Genomic DNA, 26,534 nt, shown 5'->3' on the forward strand with positions numbered 1-26,534 from the left:
ACCACAAATGTTTCAGTATTTTTTATACCCAGAGAATGGAAAAAGTCAGAAACCGAAAATCCAGCATCTCAGACCTGCCGAGGTTGCATATAAGTAAAAGTAGAAGTCCCAAAGATATTTTGATCTGTGCTGGGTTTTGTGCAATAATCTGAAGATTTAGTCGTTTTCGGACAAAAATCTGAAAAAAACGTGTATTAATAAATAAGGGAAAAAAACACGTGCGGATTAAGTGTGGGTTTTTTAAAAAAAATATTGAGATAAATTCTGATAAATGGGCCAGGCGTTTGTGACGCCTTTTGCAATTTATAGAAATTTTCTCTTTTTTTTTAGTCATTAGATAGTAACAGATTTGAACTGCTAAGATACTGCATTTGGTTGCACCAGCCAGCTAGCTGCCTGAAGGTTATATACAGTTGTAGCCTCTGGCTGCTATTCAGCACAGTTTTCTCACTCTCTCATTTTGATCAAATCAGAAATAGAAAGGAGAGAACTGTTGCTAATAAAATCCATCATTTAACCCTCTAGTGATGGCCTGCCACAGCAGCAGCTATCAGAGTGGCTGTTCCAAAAGCAGCAATCGGCAGTGTAAAAATTAGAAAATATAAAGAATTGCACAGAAGAGGACTCAATTAAGTTTGGGGGTGGGGTTAGATGCCCTTTATAATGTGTTTCAGTTTCTAATACATGCCAGAAAACTGCAAAAAAACTGTCACTTTTATTTTTTCTATACATATGTAATAAATGAGGTCATTTAGCAGAGGTAGCTATTCAGATATCAACATTGTAGCAAAAAAAACTTATTGCATCAATATTCAACAGGAGAAGGCATTCCCTAGTTCAATCTGCATAAACATAATCTAATACACATTTTAAAAACAGTACAATGGCGGTTACTATTACAAAATTAAGTAAACTCTACTAAAAGTCAAAAGCAGATGGACCAGAGATGTTGAATGGGAGGGAAAACACTCATATGGAGTTATGTCCATAGTCTGTGGGAGTTCAGCTGTTTCAAAGGAACAGTTCAATGTAAAAAACAAAAATAGACAGCATGTGCAAAATAAAAATGCTTTCAATATAGTTATTTAGCAAAAAAATATGATTTATAAAGGCTGGTGTGAAAGGATATAATAACATAATAGCCAGAATACAACTTGGACATTATTGTTCAGTTAGTTTGCTTTTGATCCTGAGCATGTCACGTCTATTACTATTACCTGTATGTATGTGAGGACTAGGGCTGCTAATCTACATAAATGCATAAGTGTTGCTTTGCATGAAGAACTGTAAAGAACCTTGTCGGTGCTCTACCCTATTTGTGCCTGTTCCTCTATGTTAGAACTCATTTATAGGGCAGTGAGGCAAAGTGCAAAACATGTGCAAGGGCATATTTACATAGTCTTACATGGAGCTGCAAAATACCAAGACACACAGTTTGTCCAATAAATATCAATGCTGCTTCCAATTAAATTAAATGTATAATACCAACGGGTATAAAATTACTTATGCAGCATAACATGTATCTTCTCATGCCTTGCTTTTGTAGCTTTTATTCTTACTAAAAACAAGCCATTATTAAGTATCCAGTCTCAATCCCTGGTCTCAGGAAGGCTAAGGTTAAAGGAAGACTCTACCCCCCAAACAATGTACTGTAGGTCTCTATAAAAAATATATAATATAAAACAGCTCATATGTAAAGTTTTGCTTCAGCTAAATAAACCATTTTTATAAAATATACTTTTTTGGAGCCACTGATCCTAAATATAAAATTCTCATTTTAAGAACTAAGGGCCGCCTCCTGGAATCATACAATTCATGATGTACACAAACAAACCATACATTAGTTCACATGAGCCAATTAATTGACAAACATCTACCTTTTACTCCCACACTTCTTCCTGTTACAATTAGAGCTGCAGTATTACTGCCCAGGTGATCTCTGAGGCAGCACCCAGACCATCACAAAATGGCTCAAAGGAAAAGGTGTAAAATGGCAATATTTATTGATATCTATATTTCAGTTTGGTAATAGGCTACGTAATATAATATCTGCATAGCTTGTAAGGTTTGCATGGGGTAACTATATGATGTATACAATTTTTTTTATTCATCTAGCTACTGTATTCATATTTCCAATAAACAATGAGAAATGGATAGCCAGAGTAAATATTTAGGCTGGCTCCATAACAACATGCATAAATCTAGTGGCACAATTGTTTTGCCTGCTAAACACAGCCATCATTTAGGGTAGGGACACACTGGGCGATTTGGGGAGATTTAGTCGCCTGGCGACTAATCGCCGCGACTTTCCATGACCAATCTTCCCCGAATGCCTCCCCTCACTCTGCGCCTGGATAAAATGAAAAATCGCCTGCGCTAATCACACGCGGCGATTTGTTTTCCGAAGTCGCCCGAAGTTTCCTCGAGAAAAGTCGCTGCGATTAGTCGCCAGGCGACTAAATCTCCCCAAATCGCCCAGTGTGTCCCTACACTGGGCGACTTTGTTCCCATGCCATAACGCATGTATTGACTGATAAACATAAATGCAGTGAGTATGATACTGGTCTTGGCGAGCAGAGTAGGCCGCCACACTACTACTAATTGAAATAAATAATAGAAATAAAAAGATTATTTAAAATAGCTTCTATTTTTTCTGAAACATATCTGTGACTGCATCTATTTTTTATTTTCATATTTTACTTAACAAACATGCAATGCAAACATTGCACTCCAGTGTTTACTGAATATGAAATGAATCACCAAAGGGGTCATTAAAAAAATCACTTCCATCCAGGCTTTTGCGGCACCATGCATTTCACCTGGTTTAAACCAGGGGTGAGAATTAGAGGACATCACCTTCTTAAGTTAGGGGACAAGTAGGGTGTGGGAAAGGGAACACATTCATGCCTCCTCCATTCAAGTACAGGGACTCACAGCCACCGATGGCTGGTCAAGGTACAAATGCAAAAAAGAAAAGATGGCTTGCCCCTGTATTTGCACTTTGCACCCTGCCCTGTTGTTAGGTAATGTTTAGTAATACAAGTGTGTTCATAGCAATCAATACTCTATATAATGCTGATGATTTTCTTTTTTAAAAATGAAAAATGTTTACTGTTTTCAATAAATGACATTAAATATTAATTAAATAATATCTGAAAACTTTTTTTTATGCAGAAGGCAAAATAAATTAGAATGTTTAAACGTTTGTATTGTTCTTAAGAATCACATCCTAGATTATTTATGATTTAGAAAACATTTCCATTGTTACAGTAATATTCCAGGATGAACACCAAAAAGTTTTTGTAAACCATTTTTTATACAATGGGATAAAATATTAAATGCTTGTGTGAATTCCAAGAGAAATATTTAGTTTACGGACAGTAACTTCAGTTCATTGGTTATGACATTATTGTAAGGAAAGAAACTATAAAGCAGATAAACAAAGACTGGAAAGAGGACACTATCACTTGGCTGCTTGAGGTGTAAACAATCCTATTTCCCCGTTTCTGCACAGGCCTGAAATTTTCCACCATTCGTTCGATCGCTGTAAAATTTAGGTTGTGATGGAAAGCCTGAAGCTGTAAAGATAAGATATAAGATGTTTTTAATTTAATATATATCTTTTCAATCAGAAAGATGAAAGCAAAATATAATTATAAACAAAGCAACATTAATATTAAAATGATATTGTTTTAGTTCAGAGTTACAAAATTACAATTACTAAGGGGCAGATGTATTTAAATTACAGGATTTGCGAAATGACATAAAATATAAGTAAGAATATTTTTCTAAACTTATAAAAGAAAAAACTTGATGTGGTTATGGAAATAAGTTGCATGCGTTTTTTTTTTAATCAAATCCGCATCCCTGTATGTTAGGAGGATAAGTGGACAGATAAGTGACTACAGAGGAAGCAGACCCTGCAGTTGAAGGGGTGCAGGAGTATATGGGGCCCAGTGAGGCCATAATTAATGAGACATTTTAATATATCTTGGTAGAATAGGCCAACTTATGAATATTTTCATATGAATAATTTATTAAATTGAATTTGCTGTGGGGCTCACTAACATCTAGTCATGCCACTGTAGGAGGACTGTGAAAATAAGAAACAACCAGTCTCTTTATAGGCAAGTCAGAACCAGCAAGTAGACTTATGCAAACCTTTATATAAGAACATGTAAAATGTAGCTGATGAAAAATGCATAAAAATGCACATTCTTTAATAGAAGTTAGGCGTTCTCAATTCAGTTGTCTTGAACTGACTAAAAAAAGTGTAAGTATATGAATATGTCAGGGTTCCATAACAGCCAAAGATGACAGAACCAGGGGGTCAGAGAGTCTGGGCTCCCTCCAAATTTTTACCTCCAGCAACCTTTATTGCAGAGGTTCATTCACTAGCTTTAACATTGATTGAGGGCTTTATTTGGCCTTTAATAAGTGTTAAATAATTACTTTTGTTGCAATAAAATCTTTCTATAAACATGCAGTATAATCAATAGTTCTGTCAGTTGTACTAGTTTGGTTATAAAATAACTATGTTTGCTGATTGGAAACATGACCTTTTTAACTTTTAAAATCAATGTGAAATTCAGATACAAAAAAAGCACAAAAGTCACAGTGACAGAGTTTAATTTTCAAAAGAGTCATATACATGGATTTTGATTTATATATTTATTTGATATGCTGTTAGAAACTGCATTCAGGTCTTTTGTTGTATTCCAAACACTTGTTCTGATATGATACAAAGGATCTTATAAAATATGTACAATCAATAACTGGATAGTAGTTCTCTCAAATATGAAAAGCGTCTCTAATGTTTAAATATTTATTTGTTCACTTGCTATTTTATCATTTCAAGAATTATCTCTATTCTGTACGGGAGACTATGCTGGCTCCAAGTGTAGGCTAGGAGACACCTAGAGAGGTTTTCTTGGAGCAGGGTGCAAAGTAAAGAAATTGGAACAAAACCTTTTTCTCACTTAGCACCCTACCAGTTAAACCCTTATGCGGTACTCCAAAATGGAGCACAAAGAACAAAACCTTTCGCCTTCCACCCCAGCCCACTCCTCATAAATACAGAACTGTCTGCATTTGGCAGAGCTATATTCATAAGGAGCAGGTTGGTGAGTAGATGGGGATCCCATTACAAGCCCCCTAACCTAAACTAGGTACATTTGGGTAAGCATCCCTTTTAAAACTATTTTTACTATATTACATAACAAATATTAATTTCAACTCAATCATCAAGTGCACACTAAACATAACTGTAATTAAAATGGGCACACCTTTCATGAAAATGTAAGCAATGGCTCATTTTAACACATTCTTGATAAGCTTAGTGACTTTACACAATGGTCATTATGTTCAGTGACAGGTCATTTGTTTTACTGAACAAAATCTGACGTGCTTACAAAATAAACTGGCATGAAATCGGATACAGTAAGCTGAATTTAAGTCAAATACCTGATGTACAGTAAATCAGAGGCACACAGTATTCATATGGGCTCAGCATGAATACTGTGAGGAGCAACGACTTGTGTTTACTCTGTAATTGCAGTGCTGCATTCATTCAACAGTGCTGCATATTGTATATACATTGTACATTGTGCTGCAAATGGGAGGCTTCCCCTGGAATGCCTCTAGCTTGTACATTATTCAGAATTTGCAAGTTGGGGTGCACTGGGGATACAAGGCACTAGGGAACATGCTCCTTGTATGGGTCCAAGCTGCAATTTTGTAGCCCTTGGGGTTAGAGTGCTTGTACCTGTACCATTGGTAAATCAGCATGTCCTGTAATTAAGTATTCATTTTTAAGCTTGGCAAGGGCGTGATCACCAAACAAGTGGATCTTGACCTGATTGGGTTACCAACACACTGGGCTAATTAAGGATGATCCAAATGTTTCTACAGCATGTACAGCAAGCTGATCACCTCACAGATATTACCCAACAACTTCCTACCCCCATCTTTTTACTATATCCATCTGTCCCATTATTTGTTATGTTAAAAGCAATGTTCTGAGCTAGTTTATGTACAGTGGGTTCCCCTCTGCACATGAGTACACGGTGACTAGACCATGGGCAGAGAAATAGAAGGGTATTGGAAATCAGGAAGATACATATCAACTCAAAGGCTGTTTTTATATAGGCAATGGAACCCAAGGTCACTTCAGATATTCTCATATTATACACAAGTTTTAGGGGGTTATTTACTACTATTACTATTTTCAGTGGTGGAACTACCGGGGGAGCAGGGGGTGCGAGCGGGCCAGGGCCCGCACCCCCTCAGGGCCCCCCCAGCAGCCCGTGCGCCACTGAAAATGCTTCCGTACCGAGGGGGGCGGGGCCCGTCTGCACGTCACGCACCAGGGCCCGCCCCCTCTAGTGACACTATTGACTATTTTACTCTGAATGCAAAAATCACGAAAAAAATTGTGATTTTTTTTGTTATGAAATCTGACTTTTAAAAAATCACTAATTTTTCAGAATTTATTAAACCCTGAGAAAGGAAAAGTCTGAATTTGAAAATCCAGCATCTCAGACCTGTCGAGGTTGCATTTAAGTCAATGGGAGAAGTCCCAATGATTTTTTGATGTGCGCTGAGTTTCGTGCAGTACCTCAAAGTTTTCAGATGAAAATTCAGAAAAAATCGTGAAATTCATGAAAATCAGGTGTAAAAATCCACAAAAAAACTCAAAATCTGATTTTTACCCGCAAAGCAAATTTTCTGTAAAATGTTATAATAAATAAGCGTAAAAAACCTGAGCGGATTTGATCGGAGTTTGTAGCAGAAAATATTGAGATAAATTCAGACTTTGATAAATAACCCCCTTAATGTGTCATGTGACAAAATGACACCACCATGCACAGATTATACTGTAACTTGTACCCTCACTAAGTACCATTTATAAGGATATATTTTATGTGTTATTCAAGGCTCTTTTGTATTATATACATTACAATTCACATTAAATATTCCTATAATTTCTCTTGTACTGCCAACATTTTAAATGTTATTACCTGCTGTTTGCTCAGTTTAATAGTTGTATTGAATAAAGTCCAAGTGACTGTCTCGGTGCATGGCGGAGTGGTGAGTGACCCATTGTACCTGTAGTAAAGCTTGAGTGCTTCATTTTGTGGAATCAGTTTTGCCAAGTTAGCTGAGAAATTTTTAATTCCATCTGAAATGCATAAAAACGAATCAAAGCTTAATATTCACAATGCTCACATATTTGATATCAGACTCGTGCAGTGGCAAAAACAGTTCAAACTTACTACTACTAAGAGATAATAACTGCCCATAAAAACAAATGGCATATTTGTTTAGCCTATATTATATAATGTAACTTTTACTTTCTGGGAAATTATTTACCCTCTGCTGTAAACTTTCAGGACAGAAGAAAATGCCTCCTTGATTAATGCTAATAGCCATATACTTTAAAGCAAGGGATGTGTTATTCTTTTTATGAAGGCTCATGTAGGCTCCCAATTTTCCAATATGTGATAACATTGCTATGTTTTTGCAGTATTTTTCTTACCTACAGCAGTGATGGCTTCTATGGATTTAATTAGCGAATCATACTCTGTATTATTCTTTGAAGTTTCCTTAAAATGGAGCAATAACAAAAAAGTCACTTTTTTGCATTTACACAACTTTGTATGAAATTTGACCTTCTCTTATCCTGTACCTCTAACATGCAGGTTTTATTTAGACACATGGGTTCAGTACCACTAGCAAATTATCAGTCGCTACAATTTAGCCCTTAGAAATTACTTCTGTAATCATACATGCAAATTTGGTTGTGGGTTTTTACAAATCATTATTAAACCAAGCAGTTAACACCTAATCCATTATGGTGAGATAAATATTTTGGTGCCACCAACTATTCATACCATTCTTGGACTATTGCTGTAGCAGAAACAACCCTTATTTTAAAAGATAGTCCATTCAATTTTACAAAGAGATTCTACCCAGTTAAAGATTCCAAATGTATAATGTAATATAAATTAATTAGTGAAGTCTAGATACAGCTTAATATGATTGTTACCTCACATAGAGAGTAGCTTTCATTTGAATGAAAAAACAGACTATATTACAGACAATATATATATGCACTATTAGGCTAGGGCCACACCATACGAATTTGGCTGCGGAGAAAAGCAGGCCAAAAATCTGCTCCTCTACTGCTGCTCTGCCAGCACTCGGAAACATTACATTCTCTAGGGTGCAGGTAGATAATTTTAGGGTGCAGGCCGAAATTATCTACCTGCACCCTAGAGAATGTAATGTTTCCGAGTGCTGGCAGAGCAGCAGTAGAGGAGCAGATTTTTGGCCTGCTTTTCTCCGCAGCCAAATTCCAAATGCAAGGCCAAATACGTACGGTGTGGCCTTAGCTGTAGCCAGTCTTGCCAGTTGCAACTATTGCTAAATACACAATTCTGAATTCTAAATTAACAAACATGAATTAAAATCTCACTTCATAAAAGAATCCAAGAACAGCCAGATCCCCACTGCCACCGGTGGCATTTTTTCTTGCGTGAACTATGTGAAGCTGTATAATGAAAAAAAAAAAGTTAGTTGTATTATTTTTTTTGTATGTGTTTGTTTGTGATGTGCAATAATTAAAGGACAACTAAACCCTAAAAGTAAAAATGGTTAAAAATGCCATATTTTATATACTGAACTTATTGCACTGGCCTAAAGTTTCAGCTTGTCAATAGCAGCAATGATCCAGGACTTCAAACTTGTCACAGGGGGTCACCATCTTGGAAAGTGTCTGTGACACTCACATGCTCAGTGGGCTCTGAGCAGCTGTTGAGAAGCTAAGCTTAGGGGTCGTCGCAAATTATCAAGCAGAAAATGAGGTTGGCCTGTAATATAAACTGATGCTACTGGGCTGATTATTAAATTCTGATGCTAATTGCACTGGTTTCTGTGCTGCCATTTAGTAATTGTCTTTATTAATTACTTATCAGCCTTATAGTGTGACATTTATATTCTATGTGTACTGTATATTGTGAGTGGGTCCCTAAGCTCAGTAAGTGACAGCAGCACAGAGCATGTGCAGTGAATCAGCAGAAAATAAGATGGGGAGCTACTGGGGCATCTTTGGAGGTACAGATCTTCCCTGCTAAAGGTCTTTTGTTGCCTTCGGCTCATACAGAAGCACAAAACATAATGTTAAACATTACTTCTTTAGTTAGGCTTTAGTTCTCCTTTAAAGAGCATGGAAACTGCAAGTAAATATAAAGCTTGTTAGAAGTATTAGTTAATTGAGTTTCTACGCTGTGTGAAGAGGTACAACACACCTAAACCCAGCACAGCAGCTCTATGCCATTATACAGGTATAGGATCCATTATCCAGAAACCCGTTAACCCAGAAAGTTTAGAATTACAGAAAGGCCTTCTCCCATAGACTCCATTATAATTAAATAATTCAATTTTTTTTAAATGATTTCCTTTTTCTCTGTAGTAATGAAAGAGTACCTTGTAACCTATTGGGTTTAATTAATGTTTAAATGATTTTTTAGTAGACAAGGTATGGAGATCCAAATTAAAGAAAGATCAATCATCCTGGGCCTGAGCATTCAGGATAACGGGTCCCATACCTGTAATAATAAAAACAAGCCTATACTTTCACAATTATATAATTTAGATATACCTGATTTTGATACAATATGGGAATCATTTTGCCAAATAGTCACTATATGACTATTAGTTGGAACTAATATTATCACTTTGCAACACAGAACTCAAAAGTTAAATTGACAAAGATAAGGCTAAAAAAGGCAACAAGTGGTGCTAAATAGAAATTACATCTCTAATATATTTTAGGTCTCATTCACAATGCCCCACGCATTTTGCAAAGTGCAGAAAAGGGTTGCAATCAGCCAGTTTTTTTTTCACTTTGCCCACTTCTGCTCTTTGAATGGAATGCTGAAGACGCATTGGCACCCTCCTGTTCCACCCCTACCTTGTCACTTTTTATGATGATTTCCTTTTGCTTTTTTCTTATATTCAAAGGTGTAACTGGCTTAGCTTTTTTCTATTATAAGTACCATAGTTCTTCTTTATAACCAAAAGAGAGGAGACCAGGATGTTTAATGGAACACTCCATAACAAGGACCACTGCAGAAGTTTCACAAAAGTATTCTGTCTTAAAACTGAAGTTTTATTGGTATTGATACTGGCGCTGCTGCCGTCTGAGGACAAGCTTAATATACCATTTCCTTTTGTGATGTAAAGGACATTGTTACTCCAATAAAAACACTGAGCCTACCTTTTTAGTTACTTTTTCGATCCAATAAAATTAGAGTTTTCAAAAAGTTAAGTTTCAAGTCAAGTTGTCCCACAACAATGTGTGCCTGGTTACTTTTAAATTACTTTACTTAACACAAAGGGAGGATTTATCAAATTGTAAAATTAGAGCTCACCACTGTAAAACTCCACTGCTCTCTATTAATTTCTATGGGATTTGTAAATGGTAAATTAAATTAAACTCTAACTTTCACCATTCATAAATTCTCTTCTAAAAATCCCATAGAAATCAATAGAGAATAGCTACAGTACGTTTTAGTATGGTAAGAACTAATTCTTGTATTTCATCTCTCATTTATATACACAAACCTGTCCTGCTCCCTCTGGTGAGAGATGGGCAGCATGGGTATACTATATAAGTGATGATGATGTACCAGGACAATATAGTCTCAGGTTGGGAGAGTGCAGGTTGGGATCAGGACCTGCTGTACCATCTACCCCAGATCCTTTTGAGATATGTGCAGCCAAGAAATCTTGGTACTTCCTTTCAAGGGGTGGTTTTCACTCCTTGTCCATCAATTAACTTGTAAGTAGTCAATGTGTTTAATATATAATCATACTTTGATTCACTAGCTAAATGGATAGACATTTTTAGTCAAGTCTTATTCTAAATTATTGTTGAGAACAATGTTAAATTCTAATATGGTTCTCCCTACCTAAATATCCTGCAATTTTTAAAAATGGGTTTCTTCGGAGGGTTGGGTGCAAATACTGAACTTTGTGTAAGTGGTAGTCTAAAATCTAATGGTCCTCATATTTATGTTGAAGTTTCTAAGTTTGGTTGTCTCATACAACAGCTTGAAAAAAAGAAAATAATTACATTTTTGTTGGTGTTAGGGTTAGCAGTTAATGGCAACAAACAAGAAAGTGTATTCTAGGTTTGAGCCTTAAATTTACCATGCAGAGTTTATTCCACTTGTACACTTCCCATAACGTTTTAATGTCCCTATACTACATGTGGATCTGTTGCATTTCATATTCTAAAATCAATCAAGGCCATTCCAACGGATGTACGTATATTTACAGTCATTTAATACATTGCCCCCTCAGGTGTTGTTATAGATGTAATCTTTAACTGTAAGGTGATGAAATATAAACATTACCTCCATTGGAAATTTTTCACCATCTATGGTATGTTCAGATCCATGAAATTCTTCACTGCCCCAATGGAAATGAAACTGTGTTGCAACATAAGTTCCTGAAAGTCCACCTCCTGAAATTTCAATACCTGATGGCAGGTTTACTTGGGCTGGAAATACACATTTCATAAGAAATTATTTAATATTCATAATTATAATTAAAACACTAGCAAACGTTTCAAACACACAATATCAAATTCAGCTAAAGCTACAAGTACTTCATTTTTTATACTACAGGTATGTGAATGCCTGGGGTCTTCTATAATTTGCATTTCAATACCTTAATTTAAGTCTACCAAAGAACATTTAAGCATTAAAGGGTTTTTGTCACAGGAAAACATGTTTATTTCAAAATGCATCTGTTAATAATGCTGCTCCTGCAGAATTCTGCACTGAAATTTGTTTTTAAAGAGCAGACAGAATTTTTTTATTTTTAATTGTAAAATTCAGAATGAGGCTAGACATGTTCTTAGTTTCCCAGGTGCACTTAGCCATGTGCTCTGATAAACTTCAGTAATACTGCACGCAAAATGAAGTGATATCTCCCCTCTCCCTTCCCTCTCCAGCAGCTTATCAACAGAACAATGGGGAGGTAACAAGATAGCTAACTGACACCTCTGCTAAAGGTCAATGTCATCAATGAGACATAATGATTTCTGACACCCCAGAAATAAAAGTACACCATAGTTATTACAGAATCCCTTTAAATAAAATATGATTGCTTTGCCATCAGCAGGGGCGATCATGGCCCCTCCGCCGCCTGAGGCAGCAGCAGTTGCTGCTGCCCCCCCTCCCCCGGAAATGCGCTCTTAGAGTACCAGGAGCAGCATTTTTGCTGCCCCTGGTACCTAGTGGGGCGCTGCCGCCTGAGGCGACAGCCTCAACTCGCCTCATTGGCGAAGCACCCCTGGCCATCAGCATAGATTTAGGATCAAGTACAAGGTACTGATTTATTATTAGAGTAAAAAAGGAAACCTTTTTTTTAAAATTAGAATTATTTGGTTAAAATGTACTCTAAGGGAGATGACCTTCCTGCATAACAGGTTTCTAGATAAGGGATCCCATGTCTATTTTCTATTTAGTTTTTAACAAATACATATTTTGCTAATGGATTATAAACCCACACTCATTGTTCTGCTTCTTTTACATACAGTAAATATAACTTGTAATTAAAGCGGAACATAAGCCTCCATAAAACTGTCCCTTGTTCTCCAGAGAAGTTGCTCGATAATAGATGCAGGAGAATTTACTTGTGAGAATTCTGCAGATCAAAATTCTAATTCTTGTTACAAGGAAATTCACCTATAAAAGAATGCTTCTTTCCAGAACTCTGGTCAGTTATCTTGCTGTTATTTTATATATGAGATTATGGTGCAATTGTAGCTTCCTTGTTTCAGTGTAGTAAAACATGAGAAGGGAGATATCATTCTTCCAACTTCAGTGGAAGGAATAAAGTGCCAGATTTACACTCATAAATTGAGGATTATTTTGCAGTTTAAAGGAGCCACTGGTTTTAGAGAATCTTTGAGCAATATGGCTTTAAAGGGGGCCTGTCTTCCTAAGAAATAATTCCAGATTCTTTTCTAGTGTGTTTGTCAAGCAAAATAAAATGTACTTACACTGTAAAAATTATTTAAATCTTGTTTCCTTAATTGTTTTGGAATCCACAATTAGAGTACATGGGCAAGCTGATTCTGTGAACACTGTTATTAAGGCAAGCCTTGCGTAATAGAACTGAAAATTGCTGGTATTGGGCACGCCAAGAATCCACAGATAGGCCAACAAAAAGGTGAAATGAAAAGTAATCATTGGCTTTATAGCCTATAATAAGTCTCATTTGGACACAAAATAAATGCTTTAGAGATGATGGTATTAATAAAGGTTTCTACTTTATTTAATACATCTTTTTGTTGGCCTATCTGTGGATCCTTGGAATGGCCAATACCAGCAAGTTTCTGTTTTATTTACAGGCTTATCTTCTTCTCTGAGCTTAGGATATAGGGCTAGAGCACCCGGACCACTGTTTTAGATTGGCGAGTCTTCAACTTTGAATTGTGTTTTTGGTGTCCACATTTCTCTCTTGGTTTGTATTATGTTTAAGTTTTGCATCATCCCAAAATCTTGTAATGCACCAAATGGTGGACCTGATATCCAAGGCCATGCCCTGGCTACACAATTAGATGCTAAGGAGGGAGGGGGAATGTGGGGAGGGCAGTGACATTTAGGCAGTGACATTTAAGTGCAGAATGGAGAGGTAAAGTAATTGCATCTATGTCTCAAGCATAGAGACAAAGCCGGCAATATATGATTGACAGCTGATATTTTTAAATACCTTATAACAGGTATGGAAAAACAAATATTTGGGTTTTATTTGAAAAGGACTTTTATTATACATCTGTGAAAGGTCCACTTTAAGACTACAACACTGATATTGTAATACTATAGCTCTCAGCATGCTTTAAACACTGATATTAAATTTAAGAATGTTTTGCAGTGTAGCAACAACTGCAATTGTGTATAGATTCCCCTGAATGCTTATATGTTCTAAAGATCTTGTATCTAGTATAAACAGAACATAATGCATGTTTCCTTAAGAAACCCCATACCACTTGACAAGAAAGAAAAGGGCATGTGTGATCATATAGGCAAAACTGTGTGCTGGAGAATCAACACAGTGATTTTGAGAGGGAGAAAACATGAGACTGACCGAGAGAATAAATATATCTGTCTATAGAGTTCTGAACATAAGGGATACAAATTATGGGTAGGCAAGCAAAACACTTTCTCAGGTTTGTAACAACTAATGGAATTAGAAAAATTAAAAATCAACATTTTAGACTTTTAAACAATCACGCTCATGTATTAGTACATAAACGCGATTGTCAAAAATTTTAAAATGTTGATTTCTCACTTTTCCATTTTCTAATTCCTGAGCAAATTTCTACCAGTATAGAAACGCATTGTTTTTCCTGCAGCTCTCAGAACAAAGTTAATGAAAGCCCATGTGGACTGTGGGTATTTAATAAAAAAAAAAAATACTTTAAGGGTCATTTATGATGCAATTTCTAATGCAAATAACTGTGTTTTTTACCCACAATGCAACATTTCCCCCTGTAAAGACAGACTCATTTAATCCATTAGGGAAGGGGGGGGGGGTATGTATGTGATGCAACTAAATACAACTGCACTGAAAATTGTGTCATACTCATTTCAGTAGATCAGAGTGTCAAGATTACATCTGCACATGATTCTTTAGGTGTATATTGCATCAAAAACAGACGCCGGCATCAAAAACGAGACGCTGGCGCCGTTTCGCGAATTTTTTTTCACTATTCTTTCATAGTTTACTATATATCTGTATACTCTGTGGCCTTTGCTTACCTATAAAGATCTATTTTGTGGGCACACGTCTTGGGCCAAATTCAGTATCGTAACATTTCTAACAAAGGCTTCTGACATCTCCTAACCCCAAAGCCTCTGGCACTAAAAGGTCATTACCTCTAACAACACAAAACTGTAAACACTGATGGCAATTACTTTTTGAAAAGTAACAATAGCATAAGAGAATAAACATACACAGTTCTAATTATTGTTGTGTCTGCTATCGTGGTTATGTCAAATAAGTTGCCTGGTAGCTTGTAATAATACTTGAATGAAAAAGAATTCTATTTTAATAGTGACATTCATGCATACATTTATTCATTGGGTGTGACGTACATAGCTCCAGTCACTACTATCTACCTTTCCTTATTGTCACCTGCAAAAGAATACTTAAAAGTTATTTTTATTACACAGAAGCCTCGATGTGCTCAGGCACTCGGAACACCAAAGCAGATGCAATCATGGAGAAAATGTGGCTCCTAAATTAGTTTGTGGCAGCATCTTTGGCAGCACCAGAGACTTATTAGCTTTGTTCAGATACTTGTGCAATTACACTGAAATACTCACCAGAATGGCCATTATTTGTAATACTCAGTTTCCGTACAATGTCACCATAGCCTGTCAAGTTAAACTGAACTAACTTCAGTGATTCCTTAAAAACAGCACCTTTGGTGTGAATATTTATTGGCGATTGCTGTTGTCCTCCACAGAACGGAAAATGTTTGCTCCAAAGCCTGGGTCCTGTGCCTGGAAAACACAACCAGAATACATAAACCCAGAAACATACACGATAACAGTTGTGTTGTTTTTAAGCAATACCGATTTTGAAAACCACTAAAGGGGCAACTGTAAAGGTATTCTATGGGGCAAATTTACTATAGGGCGAAAATTCGTCAGTGTGACGTCATTTCGGAACTTTGTCGATTTACTAATGGTCGCTGGTGTAACTTTGCTAGCGAAGCAGTACTTCGCTCCCTAACACCAGGCGAATTTGCGCTCTGGCGAATGGACGTAACTATGCAAATTCACTAAGATGCGGATTTTACTGAACGTTAGCTCTTGCGCCAGACTTGCCTTCACCACCTCAGACCAGGCAAAGTACAATAGATTAGATAGGAGTTTCTAAAAAAAATTGTTGAAAATTTTTCTGTCCCAAAAAATACTAGCGTCTTTTTTCAGGGTGATAGGCTGAAAAGAGCATAATTTTTTTTTGGGGTAACCAGCTTCCCCCCTACATTTTCTAATATATAAACATAGTACACTAGGCTCATTTTTAGGGCAATATAACAACTTCATTTTATTTTATTAAGGTTTTCCTACTTGTGTAGTGTAATGTATTTGCTGCAACATTTACGCCAATTGAACTTCAACTTCCTGGCGTATGCAAATTAGGCATCGCTAGCGCAAGTTCACTTGGCGCGGTAACACTAGAGCAACCTCACCAGCATTCGGCGCCCTGGATGCAACTTTGGATTTTAGTGAACTATCGTTCTGGCGAATCTACGCCTGACAAAGTGTTGCGCTGTGAGCGAAGCCGTCACTGGCGAATTTTTGGGGGTTACTGAATTTGCCCATATATGCTTTATTCTGCTGCACACATGTATGAAAACATTTCCTTCCCATTTCTTTAAAACAACACTAGTCATTGTTATCTGACTTCAATAAAAAGCTTGAAAACAACAGTATTTTTAACCCATGGAAAATTATACATGAAGAGGAATATGAAAATGTTAGAATCATTCTGTGAAGATTATTAACAAAGATCATTGAGACCCATTCTAAGAAGAATCAGGGCCTAATTATTTTGACCCAACCCATAGATGATGGTGTAAGGCTTTACCTGCACATCCCTGGATTTCATAGCACCAGTTACCTATAATAAAGGGGACAAAATGCAAAATATTAACAACATTAACATGCCAAAGTATTATGTCAATTGTCTTAAAAGTAACCAGAGGGACGGGGGAGTTAGATTACATGCATCTTTTGTTCTGTGTTTTTATGATCACAATATATATATATGCAAATGTCCTCTTTAACAATATTTGCTTTTAGAAATTATTTTCACAAGCTACATTAACTCATACAAGTAAATGTGGGATTTAAATACCATTCAGACTACAAAATTGTTTATATGAGCTTGTTTAAAGTGGACACGTCACCCAGACATAAAAATCTGTATAATAAAAGTCCTTCTTAAATTAAATATGAAATCCAATTTCTTTTTTTTATTAAAGCATTCATAGCTGTTGTAAACTCATTTAAAAATATCAGCTGTCAATCAAGTATTGCCAACCCCTCCTCTATGCCTAGGCATAGAGGCGGGGCAAGCAATTACTTTCACTTTCCATTCAGCACTTCCTAGATGTCACTGCTCTCCCTACATTCCCCCAGCTCTCTTAACGATTTAATTGTGTAACCAGTGCATGGGGATGGACATTGGGTCCCTGTCCCCTGGTGCACAAACAAGATTCTGAGATGATACAAGGCTTGCCTTAATAACAGTGTCCACAAAATGGCTCCTTCCTGGTGGCTATAATTATGAGTTCATTTTGCTTGACTAACATTATAAAATAGGATTTGGATAATTTTGTTTGGTTGGCGGGTCCCCTTTAAAAGATGCCCAAAGTAGTTAATGTAAAATGAACCACTATTTTTAAAAAAACATGTGGTACTCCCTGCAACGAGCAGCTTTAGGAGGCGCACTCTAGCCCTGTCCTTACCACCTGCGTTAGAGTGACAGTAAGGAAAGGGCCCCTATGTGGCCTGTACCTCCTGCCACACAGAGGAATTTTCTCTATATACAATAAGTTTTGACACCATGAAAATGGATACAGAAAAGCTTTGCATCATGCCAAGATTTTGTTTATGAGCCAGAATGGCGAACCTAATGCCCATGCCCATGCACAATTAGATGGAAAGGAGGGAGAGGGAACGCGTGAGGAGACCAGTGAAATCTCAGAAGTGCAGAATGGAAAGTGAAAGTAATTGAATGGTATTTAAATCCCACATTTACTTGTATGAGTTAATGTAGCTTGTGAAAATAATTTCTGAAAGCAAATATTATTAAAGAGGACAGTCACATGGCATAAAAAATGCAATTTGCCAGATATAGATCGCGGACACCCATAGGATGGCCCCACACAGGCCAATAAGCTGCCGACTAGGTCTGTCGGCAGCTTTTATTGGCCGTGTATGGGGGCCCTAAAAGAGGTGGGGCAGGCAGTATATGATTGACAGCTGAGATTTGTTAATACCTAAATAACAGGCATGGGTATTTTAACAGATAAAATAATTAGAATTCCATATTTAATTTGAAAAATACTTTTATTATACAGATTTTATGGCTGGGTGACAGGACCCCTTTAAATATAACTATATTATATATATATATATATATATATATATATATATATATATATATATATATATATATATATATATATATATATATATATATATATATATATATATATATTACTATACATAACATAAAACGTGCAGCATTTTATTTTTTAAATCAATTAGCATAACTAAATCCAGTGATGATAAAGCACTCCTGGGCTTCAACTACAAGCAACAAATAATACTCAGTAGATGCTCTACTTTCAGTGTCAAATTGTTTTTAGTTAAGGGATTCCGCAAGCAAGTGAAAAGGCTTATCTGTTTCCAAAGTTTCACAGGATAAAAAAAACTATTTGCAAAACAATTAAGCGTGAAACTCTATATTCTGGCAATTATTCAGTCTTTTGCTTACAGGAAAAAAGTACTTTCTTGTTTCCAAAATTTGCATAAATCTTTGTCTTGAAAGCGGATATTGTTCTTCACTTTAATTTAATCCACTATTCTCTGACGTTCAATTGTAAATCTCGTGGAACAGAATTAAAAGCCTCAGCATGTACTGTAGGTTGTAGTGTAATCAGTTGCGGCTACAGAACGATTTAATAAAAAAAGGGATTGGAAAATTGGAAAATCTATGAAAAACAGAAGTTTTCAATTTCAGGCTGGTCAAGGTAGATTTCAAAACCAGTGCTTTAAAAAGACCTGCTGCAGATTGTTTCAGAACATTTTTGCCTGTATCACAATAGGATTCATTATTTTTTTTTACAAATAGTTTCATTATGTAAGTAGGAAGAACATACAGATAGTGCCCTTGTTAGAACTGAACCCTAGACCGAAGTGCCATTCTATACAAGTGGAGCATCAGGTTTGGATTTGAGGCACTTAGATGCAGAATCTTTTATTAGAATGTTGAGGACAATGAGAGTTTTAGACAAAGTGATAGGATCTAGTAATGAAAATGTATACATTCCAGGCCTGAAAATGCCCATCAGATCCAGACTGGTCAGGGCTTATTTTGGACCCCAGTTCAGACCTGATACCCATCATGTTGTACACCTTTATTAAAATGCCAAAGGAGCTTGAATAAAAGTAAACAAAGAGCACAAATGCAAACCTTGATGCAACAACTGAATTAGCTTTCTTTCAGGACAAATCAACAAAAAAAATACAATTTATCAGAATCATTTATTAATGCCCAGATGAAAGTAAAAGAGAACTATAGGTGCAAAATTGTGAACATATCTGCATTATGTGCCCTGTGATGGATGAAACGTCTGGGACATGGTGTAGAGCACAGTACTGGTGGGCACAAGGCAGTTTTGACCGGACCTGCTGCCATAGGACAGGTGGTAAATACAGGGCTCCTTTGGCCTTATGGCTCACTGTGCTCTCTAACCTGTGTTTCTGAATTAATTGAAGTAATTCTATCACAGTTTCTCATCAGAAAGGCATTCAGCTTATTTCCATTATATACATCTCCACCCATACAGTAAAGAAACATATTCTATGGACATGGTGAAACCTCCCTATTTAAAATCTCAGTACATGTCCTCTTTTAACCCAATCATGTCATTTTACTGATGATATACATGTCCAGTTGATGTCTCTTCTAGTTAAAGGGATACTGTCATGGGGAAAACTTTTTTTTTTTCAAAATGAATCGGTTAATAGTACTGCTCCAGCAGAATTCTGCACTGAAATCCATTTCTCAAAAGAGCAAACAGATGTTTTTTATATTCAATTTTGAAATCTGACATGGGGCTAGACATATTGTCAATTTCCCAGCTGCCCCAAGTCACGTGACTTTTGCTCTGATAAACTTCAATCACTCTTTACTGCTGTACTGCAAGTTGGAGTGATATCACCCCCTCCCTTTTCCCCCCCAGCAGCCAAACAAAAGAACAATGGGAATGTAACCAGATAGCAGCTCCCTAACACAAGATAACAGCTGCCTGGTAGATCTAAGAACAGCACTCAATAGTAAAAACCCATGTCCAACTGAGACACATTCAGTTACATTGAGAAGGAAACACAGCAGCTTGCCAGAAAGCATTCCTCTCCTAAAAGTGCAGGCACAAGTTACATGACTGGGGGCAGCTGGGAAATTGACAAAATGTCTAGCCCCATGTCAGATTTCAAAATTGAATATAAAAAAATCTGTTTGCTCTTTTGAGAAATGGATTTCAGTGCAGAATTCTGCTGGAGTAGCACTATTAACTGATTCATTTTGAAAAAAACATGTTTTCCAATGACAGGATCCCTTTAAGCCAACCTTCATCTGGAGTTCTGAGTGTGTGACTGAGGCAATTTTCAGTTGTCCATTTGTAGAATGATCCCATAAAAATGGAGTCAGTTGTTTATCTAAGGCTTGCACGTGAAAGACAAATTATACAGTCTAATGGCATTAGGGTGATTTCTCTTTCATTACAGTGCCTGTACACTGCTTTAAGTAATAGTTTTTACTGGGAAGCAGAAAATGTGTTACAACTGTTATCATGGTTACACAGTGATAAAGGTACTTATCACATCACAGCATTCAAAATTGTATGTTTTTATTTACAGTAGCTAGACAAACAGTATACCAGATGAAACTTCATTTACTTTTCCTGTGTTGCTGCCCCCTCAACGACAATCCCCCTTTTTACACCCTTCTAATTTATTTAGCATTAAAAGCTGACAGTCTCCATCACATAGATTTAATGAGGGGACCCCCAACCAGACAGTTCCTCTTTCTTCAACTGATGTACTCATATTTAGGGCAGAGACATACTTGGAGATTCAGGGAGATTAGTCGCCCAGCGACAAATCGCCTCTTTTTTGGGCAACTTATCTCCCCAAACTGCTTACCCGCCGGCTAGAATCTAAGGGACAGATTTACTAAAGGGCGAAGTGGCTAACACTAGCATCAATTCATTAGCGTTACCGCCCACAGGGACTTCACCGATTTACTAACGGGTGCATGCATCACTTCGCTAGCGAAGGAGATAGACGCTATTGTTGCTTCGCACTCTAACACCAGGCATATTTTTGCTCTGGCGAATGGGCGTAACTCCACAAATTCACTAAGATTCAGATTTTACTGAACGTTACCTGTTCTGCCAGACTTGCCTTCGCCAGCTCAGACCAGGTTAAGTGCCAGGAGTGCATAAGACTTCCTTAATTTTTAGTGGAAACATTTTCTAAGTCCCAAAAAACGCTGGCGTCTTTTTCAGAGTGAAAGTAAAGTCCTTAAAAAATGTTTTGGGTAACCTGGTTCCCCCATACATTTCCTAACATATGGAACATAAACTATACACTGAGCTCATGTGTAGGACATTATAACAAGTCTATGTTCTTTATTAAGGTTCCCTGGACTTGTGTAATGTAATGTATTTGCTGCAACATATACTTGCATTCAACTTTATTTCTCGTGGTATGCAAATTAGCCAACGCTAGCCCAAATTCGCTTTGATTGCTGAAGTAACGCTAGCGAAAGTTCGCCAACGTTCTGCGCCCTGGACGCAACTTTGCATTTTAGTAAATTTGCATTGTCTGAGCGGATTTTCGCCTGGCGAAGTGTAGTGATGGATGCAAAGCTGTCGTTGGTGAATTTTCGTCCGGTTAGGGAATCTGTCCCTTAATCGGATGGCACTCAGAGAGCTTTGTTTTCCGATGTCGCCTCACGCGGAAACTTCGGGTGACTTTGGAAAATGAAGCCCCGCAAGTGCCATAACGCCGGCGATTAAGATTCTAGCCGACGGGAAGGCAGTTCAGGGAGATTAGGTGATTTGTCTCCACGTGTGTCTCTGCCCTTCTTTTAGAAGCAACTTGCAATTAACGCTATTATTATGGACTATGTTTGTTGTGAAGGTTTATGGCACTGAGGTAGTTAATAAATCATGACAGGCAGTTCTATCAGATAGGCCCTTCAACTTTCCTCTGAAAAACAAATAGAGACATAAGAGATTTTGTCTCATATAAAGATTTCTTGGATGTGAATCCAGTGTATGTGAAAACAAATGGCATACAAGTACAATGGATCAAAGCAATTACTTCTAGAAAAGCAAACCCGTTAGCCTAGCCATTAACAAATGTTTTGATCCTCTGAATATGAGAAGTCTTGTTGAATTTCTCGGTAAGCATGAGGGTAAGAACATATGGGACATTTTGTTGCTACTTCTATATTGCCTCTAGTACAGATGACAGAACAATACCACATTATTTGAGTGAATCTGAATCATCAAATGTAAAATAATTAACTTGCCTAATTGCACAAAAAAGCATAAGGTGGAAATTACTAATGTAGAGAAAAAATGTAGTGATTCAGATTTGTGCTCATACAAAGATATCCTTAAACACCACCCACACAGTAGATGATTTAGCAAGGGCAACAAACTCTCCCGCATAGTTTTACCATCAAATGTGGAAAGTCAAGGTATCAATAGTGCAGGTCATGACTTCCAAACGAAGTTACAGGTATATAAAATAAATATCTTAGGAGACATAAGACTGCTGCCAGTAAAAAACTGAAAATTAGAAAAGTAGCAATGCACTAAATAAACTCTTAAATTTCAGTTAGGCTTTACTGGCCGTTGCAGTAAATCTTAAGATGTGAACCACAAAGAAAATGTGAATATACCTCCTCTTCAAAAATAAGTCTCAACACTAAAAAACACATTAATCCATTGATCTCAGCCCTTTCAGAGTAGACCATATTATGACTAGGGATGTAGCGAACTGTTCGCCGGCGAACTTGTTCGCGCGAACTTCGACCGTTCGCGTCTGCCGAATGTTCGCGAACGTCGCGCGACGTTCGCATTTTGAGTTCACGTTCGATTCGAATACAAATCGTTTGACCATTCGAATTCCTTCGACCGCTAAAAATCGAACGATTTCCATTCGTTCGAACGATTGTAAGCATTCGATCGAATGAAAAGCATTCGATCGAATGCTTCGATCGTTCGATTCGAATGAAAATCGTTCGATCGAACGATTAAAATCCTTCGATCGTTCGATTCGAACGATTTTAGCGGGTGTTCGAAGTTCGCGAACACCAAATCGGCAGTTCGCTACATCCCTAATTATGACTCATTACAGTGTTGAAAGTTGGCCTTCAGGTTTCTGTATAAAGAACCAATTTTGGCTAAAACTAGCCAGTGGAGTGTAGCTGGAGTAGTTACCCCTGTTCTAGGCAATCATCACATGCAGACTTTGCTGCACATGCAATAGTCTTTCATCAGAACAATGAGCCCAGACACAAGGGCAAATAAACATTGGAGTGGCTAAAGTCAAAAAAGTAATTAGGCAGATTATATCATTACTGGATAGTGTGTAAATCTGGTTCCCCAAAAACACTTTAATGAATATTGCTGCAGACAGTATATTTCAGATTTTATTTTCTCAGTTCTTTGTAATTAACCACATTCTTATCCAACAATTCTTCCAACTAACCCTGAGCTTACCAGATTTGGGCTACTAAACTCCTATATTGTACAATATAACAAACATTGGGGATCATTTATCAACACAGGGCAAATATGCCTGTGGGCAGTTACCTATAGCAACCACTCAGTGATTAGCTTTTTAAAGCCAGCTGCAAGTAGAATAATAAATGCAGCAATTTGATTGGTTGCCATTGGTTACTGCCCATGGGCAAATTTGCCCAGTGTTGATAAATGACCCCCATTGTCTTTGTTCAAGACCACTTGAGATTTAAAATAAAGCTTCAACATATTAAACAGTAAACAGTATTTAACCCTTTGGGTAATAAAGTTTGTATTGTACTGATACCGTATGAACCTTGCAGTATCACTCCATATTTTATTAATGGTATATTGCCTATGGCCATAGTTCTCAAAGAATTGTTGGGTGACATTGAAGGTGATTACCCATAACTGAGACTGTTTCACCGACATTATCATTGCATCCCTGATTTGTTAAAATATTGACTATATAACCATGGAAGTACTAGCTGTCTTACAGGCTATTACGGAGAAAAGAGCGGAATGTCATTTACATTGGATGATATGTCTAATATATTATTCCCCTCCTCTCAATGGGACAACTTTAGGAAAGACAGTAACGTAACTAGAGGGGGACGGGCCCTGGTGCGGGACGTGCAGCCAGGCCCCCTCCGTACGCGATTTTCCGGAGGCAGTGCAGGCTCTGGCCCAATCGCACCCCCTGCTCCCCCAGTAGTTCCGACCACTGGACTCTGAGAAAGATGTTGTGTATAAATTGAAACAGCTGTATTGCATAGGACTATATATTGGGGATGCACGGAATCCAGTATTCGGTTCGAGATACGCCCAGGATTCGGTTCTTTTTCAACAGGATTCGGATTGGCGGAATCCTTGTGTCTGGCCAAACTGATTCTGAATCCTAATTTGCATATGCATTTTAGGGGCGGGAGGGAAATCACAACTTTTTGTCACAAAACAAAGTAAAAAATGTTTTCCCCACTTTTTCCCTTACTGTCCCTAATTTCCATATGCAAATTAGGATTCAGATTTGGTTTGGTATTCGGCCGAATCTTCATGATAGATTCTGGGATTCAGCCGAATCCCAAATAGTGGATTTGGTGCATGCCTATTAAATATGCATGCCGTTATTGTGTGCAGTGGATCCCAAAAGGGTGTAATAGCAATGTACATAAAGTTCCAATGATTGAACACTATAACTCAGATTTCTACCAAGTATACCAAGATTTGAGAAAGGTCTCATAAAGAGACTGAAACATTGACAAATACATTTTACATTTTTTTCACTTTGCTTTAATGTTCATCTATATAGTATAATGCTATATAGATAGCACCTGGGCATTTGCCTACTATTTTTGAGTTCACTACTCTCTGGACTATATATAACTATATATATATATATATATATATATATCTATATATATAGATATATATATATATATATATATATATATATATATATAGATATATATATATATATATATATATATATATATATATATAATGATTCAAAGTGCAAAAAAAAAATGTTATTGTGGACACACTGAGGTTAAAATGTTAAACTGACCTCATTCTATGGCTGGGGTTGATGGATTTTGGTGAATTGTTTAACTGTATCTATATAATTGTGCTCCCGAAACGTCAGCAAATATACAATGAAGCTTTTTTTTTAATTCTCACATGCCCTGGAAGAAAGAAAAGAGGTATTTTTCTGCCATAAAACTATATTGGAGGAAAAATGAATTTTGGGTTTCAGTACTTTGAAATATAAATGTCACAGAGACAGCATTTTTGTGTAGGATTTATAATTGAACAAAATGAAAGAATTGGTAACGGTTCTTAACATTTTTGCAAGGGAATGCATATACACACACATACAGTATGTGCACATCTATATAGTAATGTGACAAATGCAAAATTCATAAAGTTAAGATTCCACCACTGCTATTCATCATAATGCAGATATTATCTGAACATAAATAAGGTGCCGATTAGACACTTATCAAGCAAACTCTTCCTGTACTGGGAATAATTGCAAATGACAAAGCCTTGAAAACAGGAAATATCGCAAGTGCTTCTGTAGGTCAAGAAACGGACATATAACAGATTTATGCTCCTATTTCAAGCTGAGCAAGCAGGGAATGTTATTCCAGCACCTATAATTCCCTTCCTCCCTGCACTTGCTGCATGTATGAGGCTGACTCAGGTGAGCTGTTCAAGTGTTTAGATAAACAGAAATATGTAGCCACTCAAAGGCAATTTTACAATATTGGGGTTAGAACACCACCTAAAGGTTATTTTGTATGTTTTTACAGGTAAGACTCACACTTCAAGATTAGTTCTGAAAGATAACTAAACATGTGCAATAAATATCATTCCAACACCAAAATGTTATAGTTTTAACCCCCCCAGGACATATATTCTTTACATGCATGGTACATATGCTTGCTTGTGTCCTAGTTTCATCATTTAGAAAAGAAATATAAATTGCTATTTATCACTTCATTATCAAGGTGCAGAATGTGAACTCTTGCTATCAGACTGCATTTGTGCTGTGTCCTACGCTAATTCAGGCTGAAAGTCATATTTAAATGATTACAAAATAGCATTTAGCAATTTGAGTCTACATACACTTTACATCTTGACTTCCAGTACTACCAGTGTCCATGGTCTCTTTCTTGTTAAATGAGTAATAACCTATGCATATTTTACTATATATAAGAAATTGTCACTATACTATCCTTATTGTGACCCAAAGAGCAGAGCTGAGGAAAAAAAATAGCCTTACCTGCTGCTGCTGAATTCTTGATAAATGACAGGCTAACAAGCAAAATCAGGTTGAAGCATTTCATCATTGCTGTTACAGGGCTGAGCTGTGCTCTGTGCCAGAACTAAT

At 36.9% G+C, this 26,534-nt stretch overlaps 1 protein-coding gene across 1 annotated transcript; it reads right to left on the reverse strand.

Moving 5' to 3' along the window:
• Positions 1-718: 718 nt before the first annotated feature.
• Positions 719-26,534, reverse strand: ca4.2.L (carbonic anhydrase IV gene 2 L homeolog). The gene is given in 10 exon segments (NM_001127817.1): positions 719-1,788; positions 1,832-2,250; positions 2,500-3,578; positions 7,020-7,180; positions 7,538-7,604; positions 8,477-8,551; positions 11,421-11,566; positions 15,405-15,584; positions 16,678-16,710; positions 26,427-26,534. Coding segments are annotated over 8 exon segments (906 nt in total). The 5' UTR covers positions 26,491-26,534; the 3' UTR covers positions 719-1,788; positions 1,832-2,250; positions 2,500-3,398.

This window comes from Xenopus laevis, chromosome 2L, assembly GCF_017654675.1.
Source record: "Xenopus laevis strain J_2021 chromosome 2L, Xenopus_laevis_v10.1, whole genome shotgun sequence".
Lineage (NCBI taxonomy): Eukaryota > Metazoa > Chordata > Amphibia > Anura > Pipidae > Xenopus > Xenopus laevis.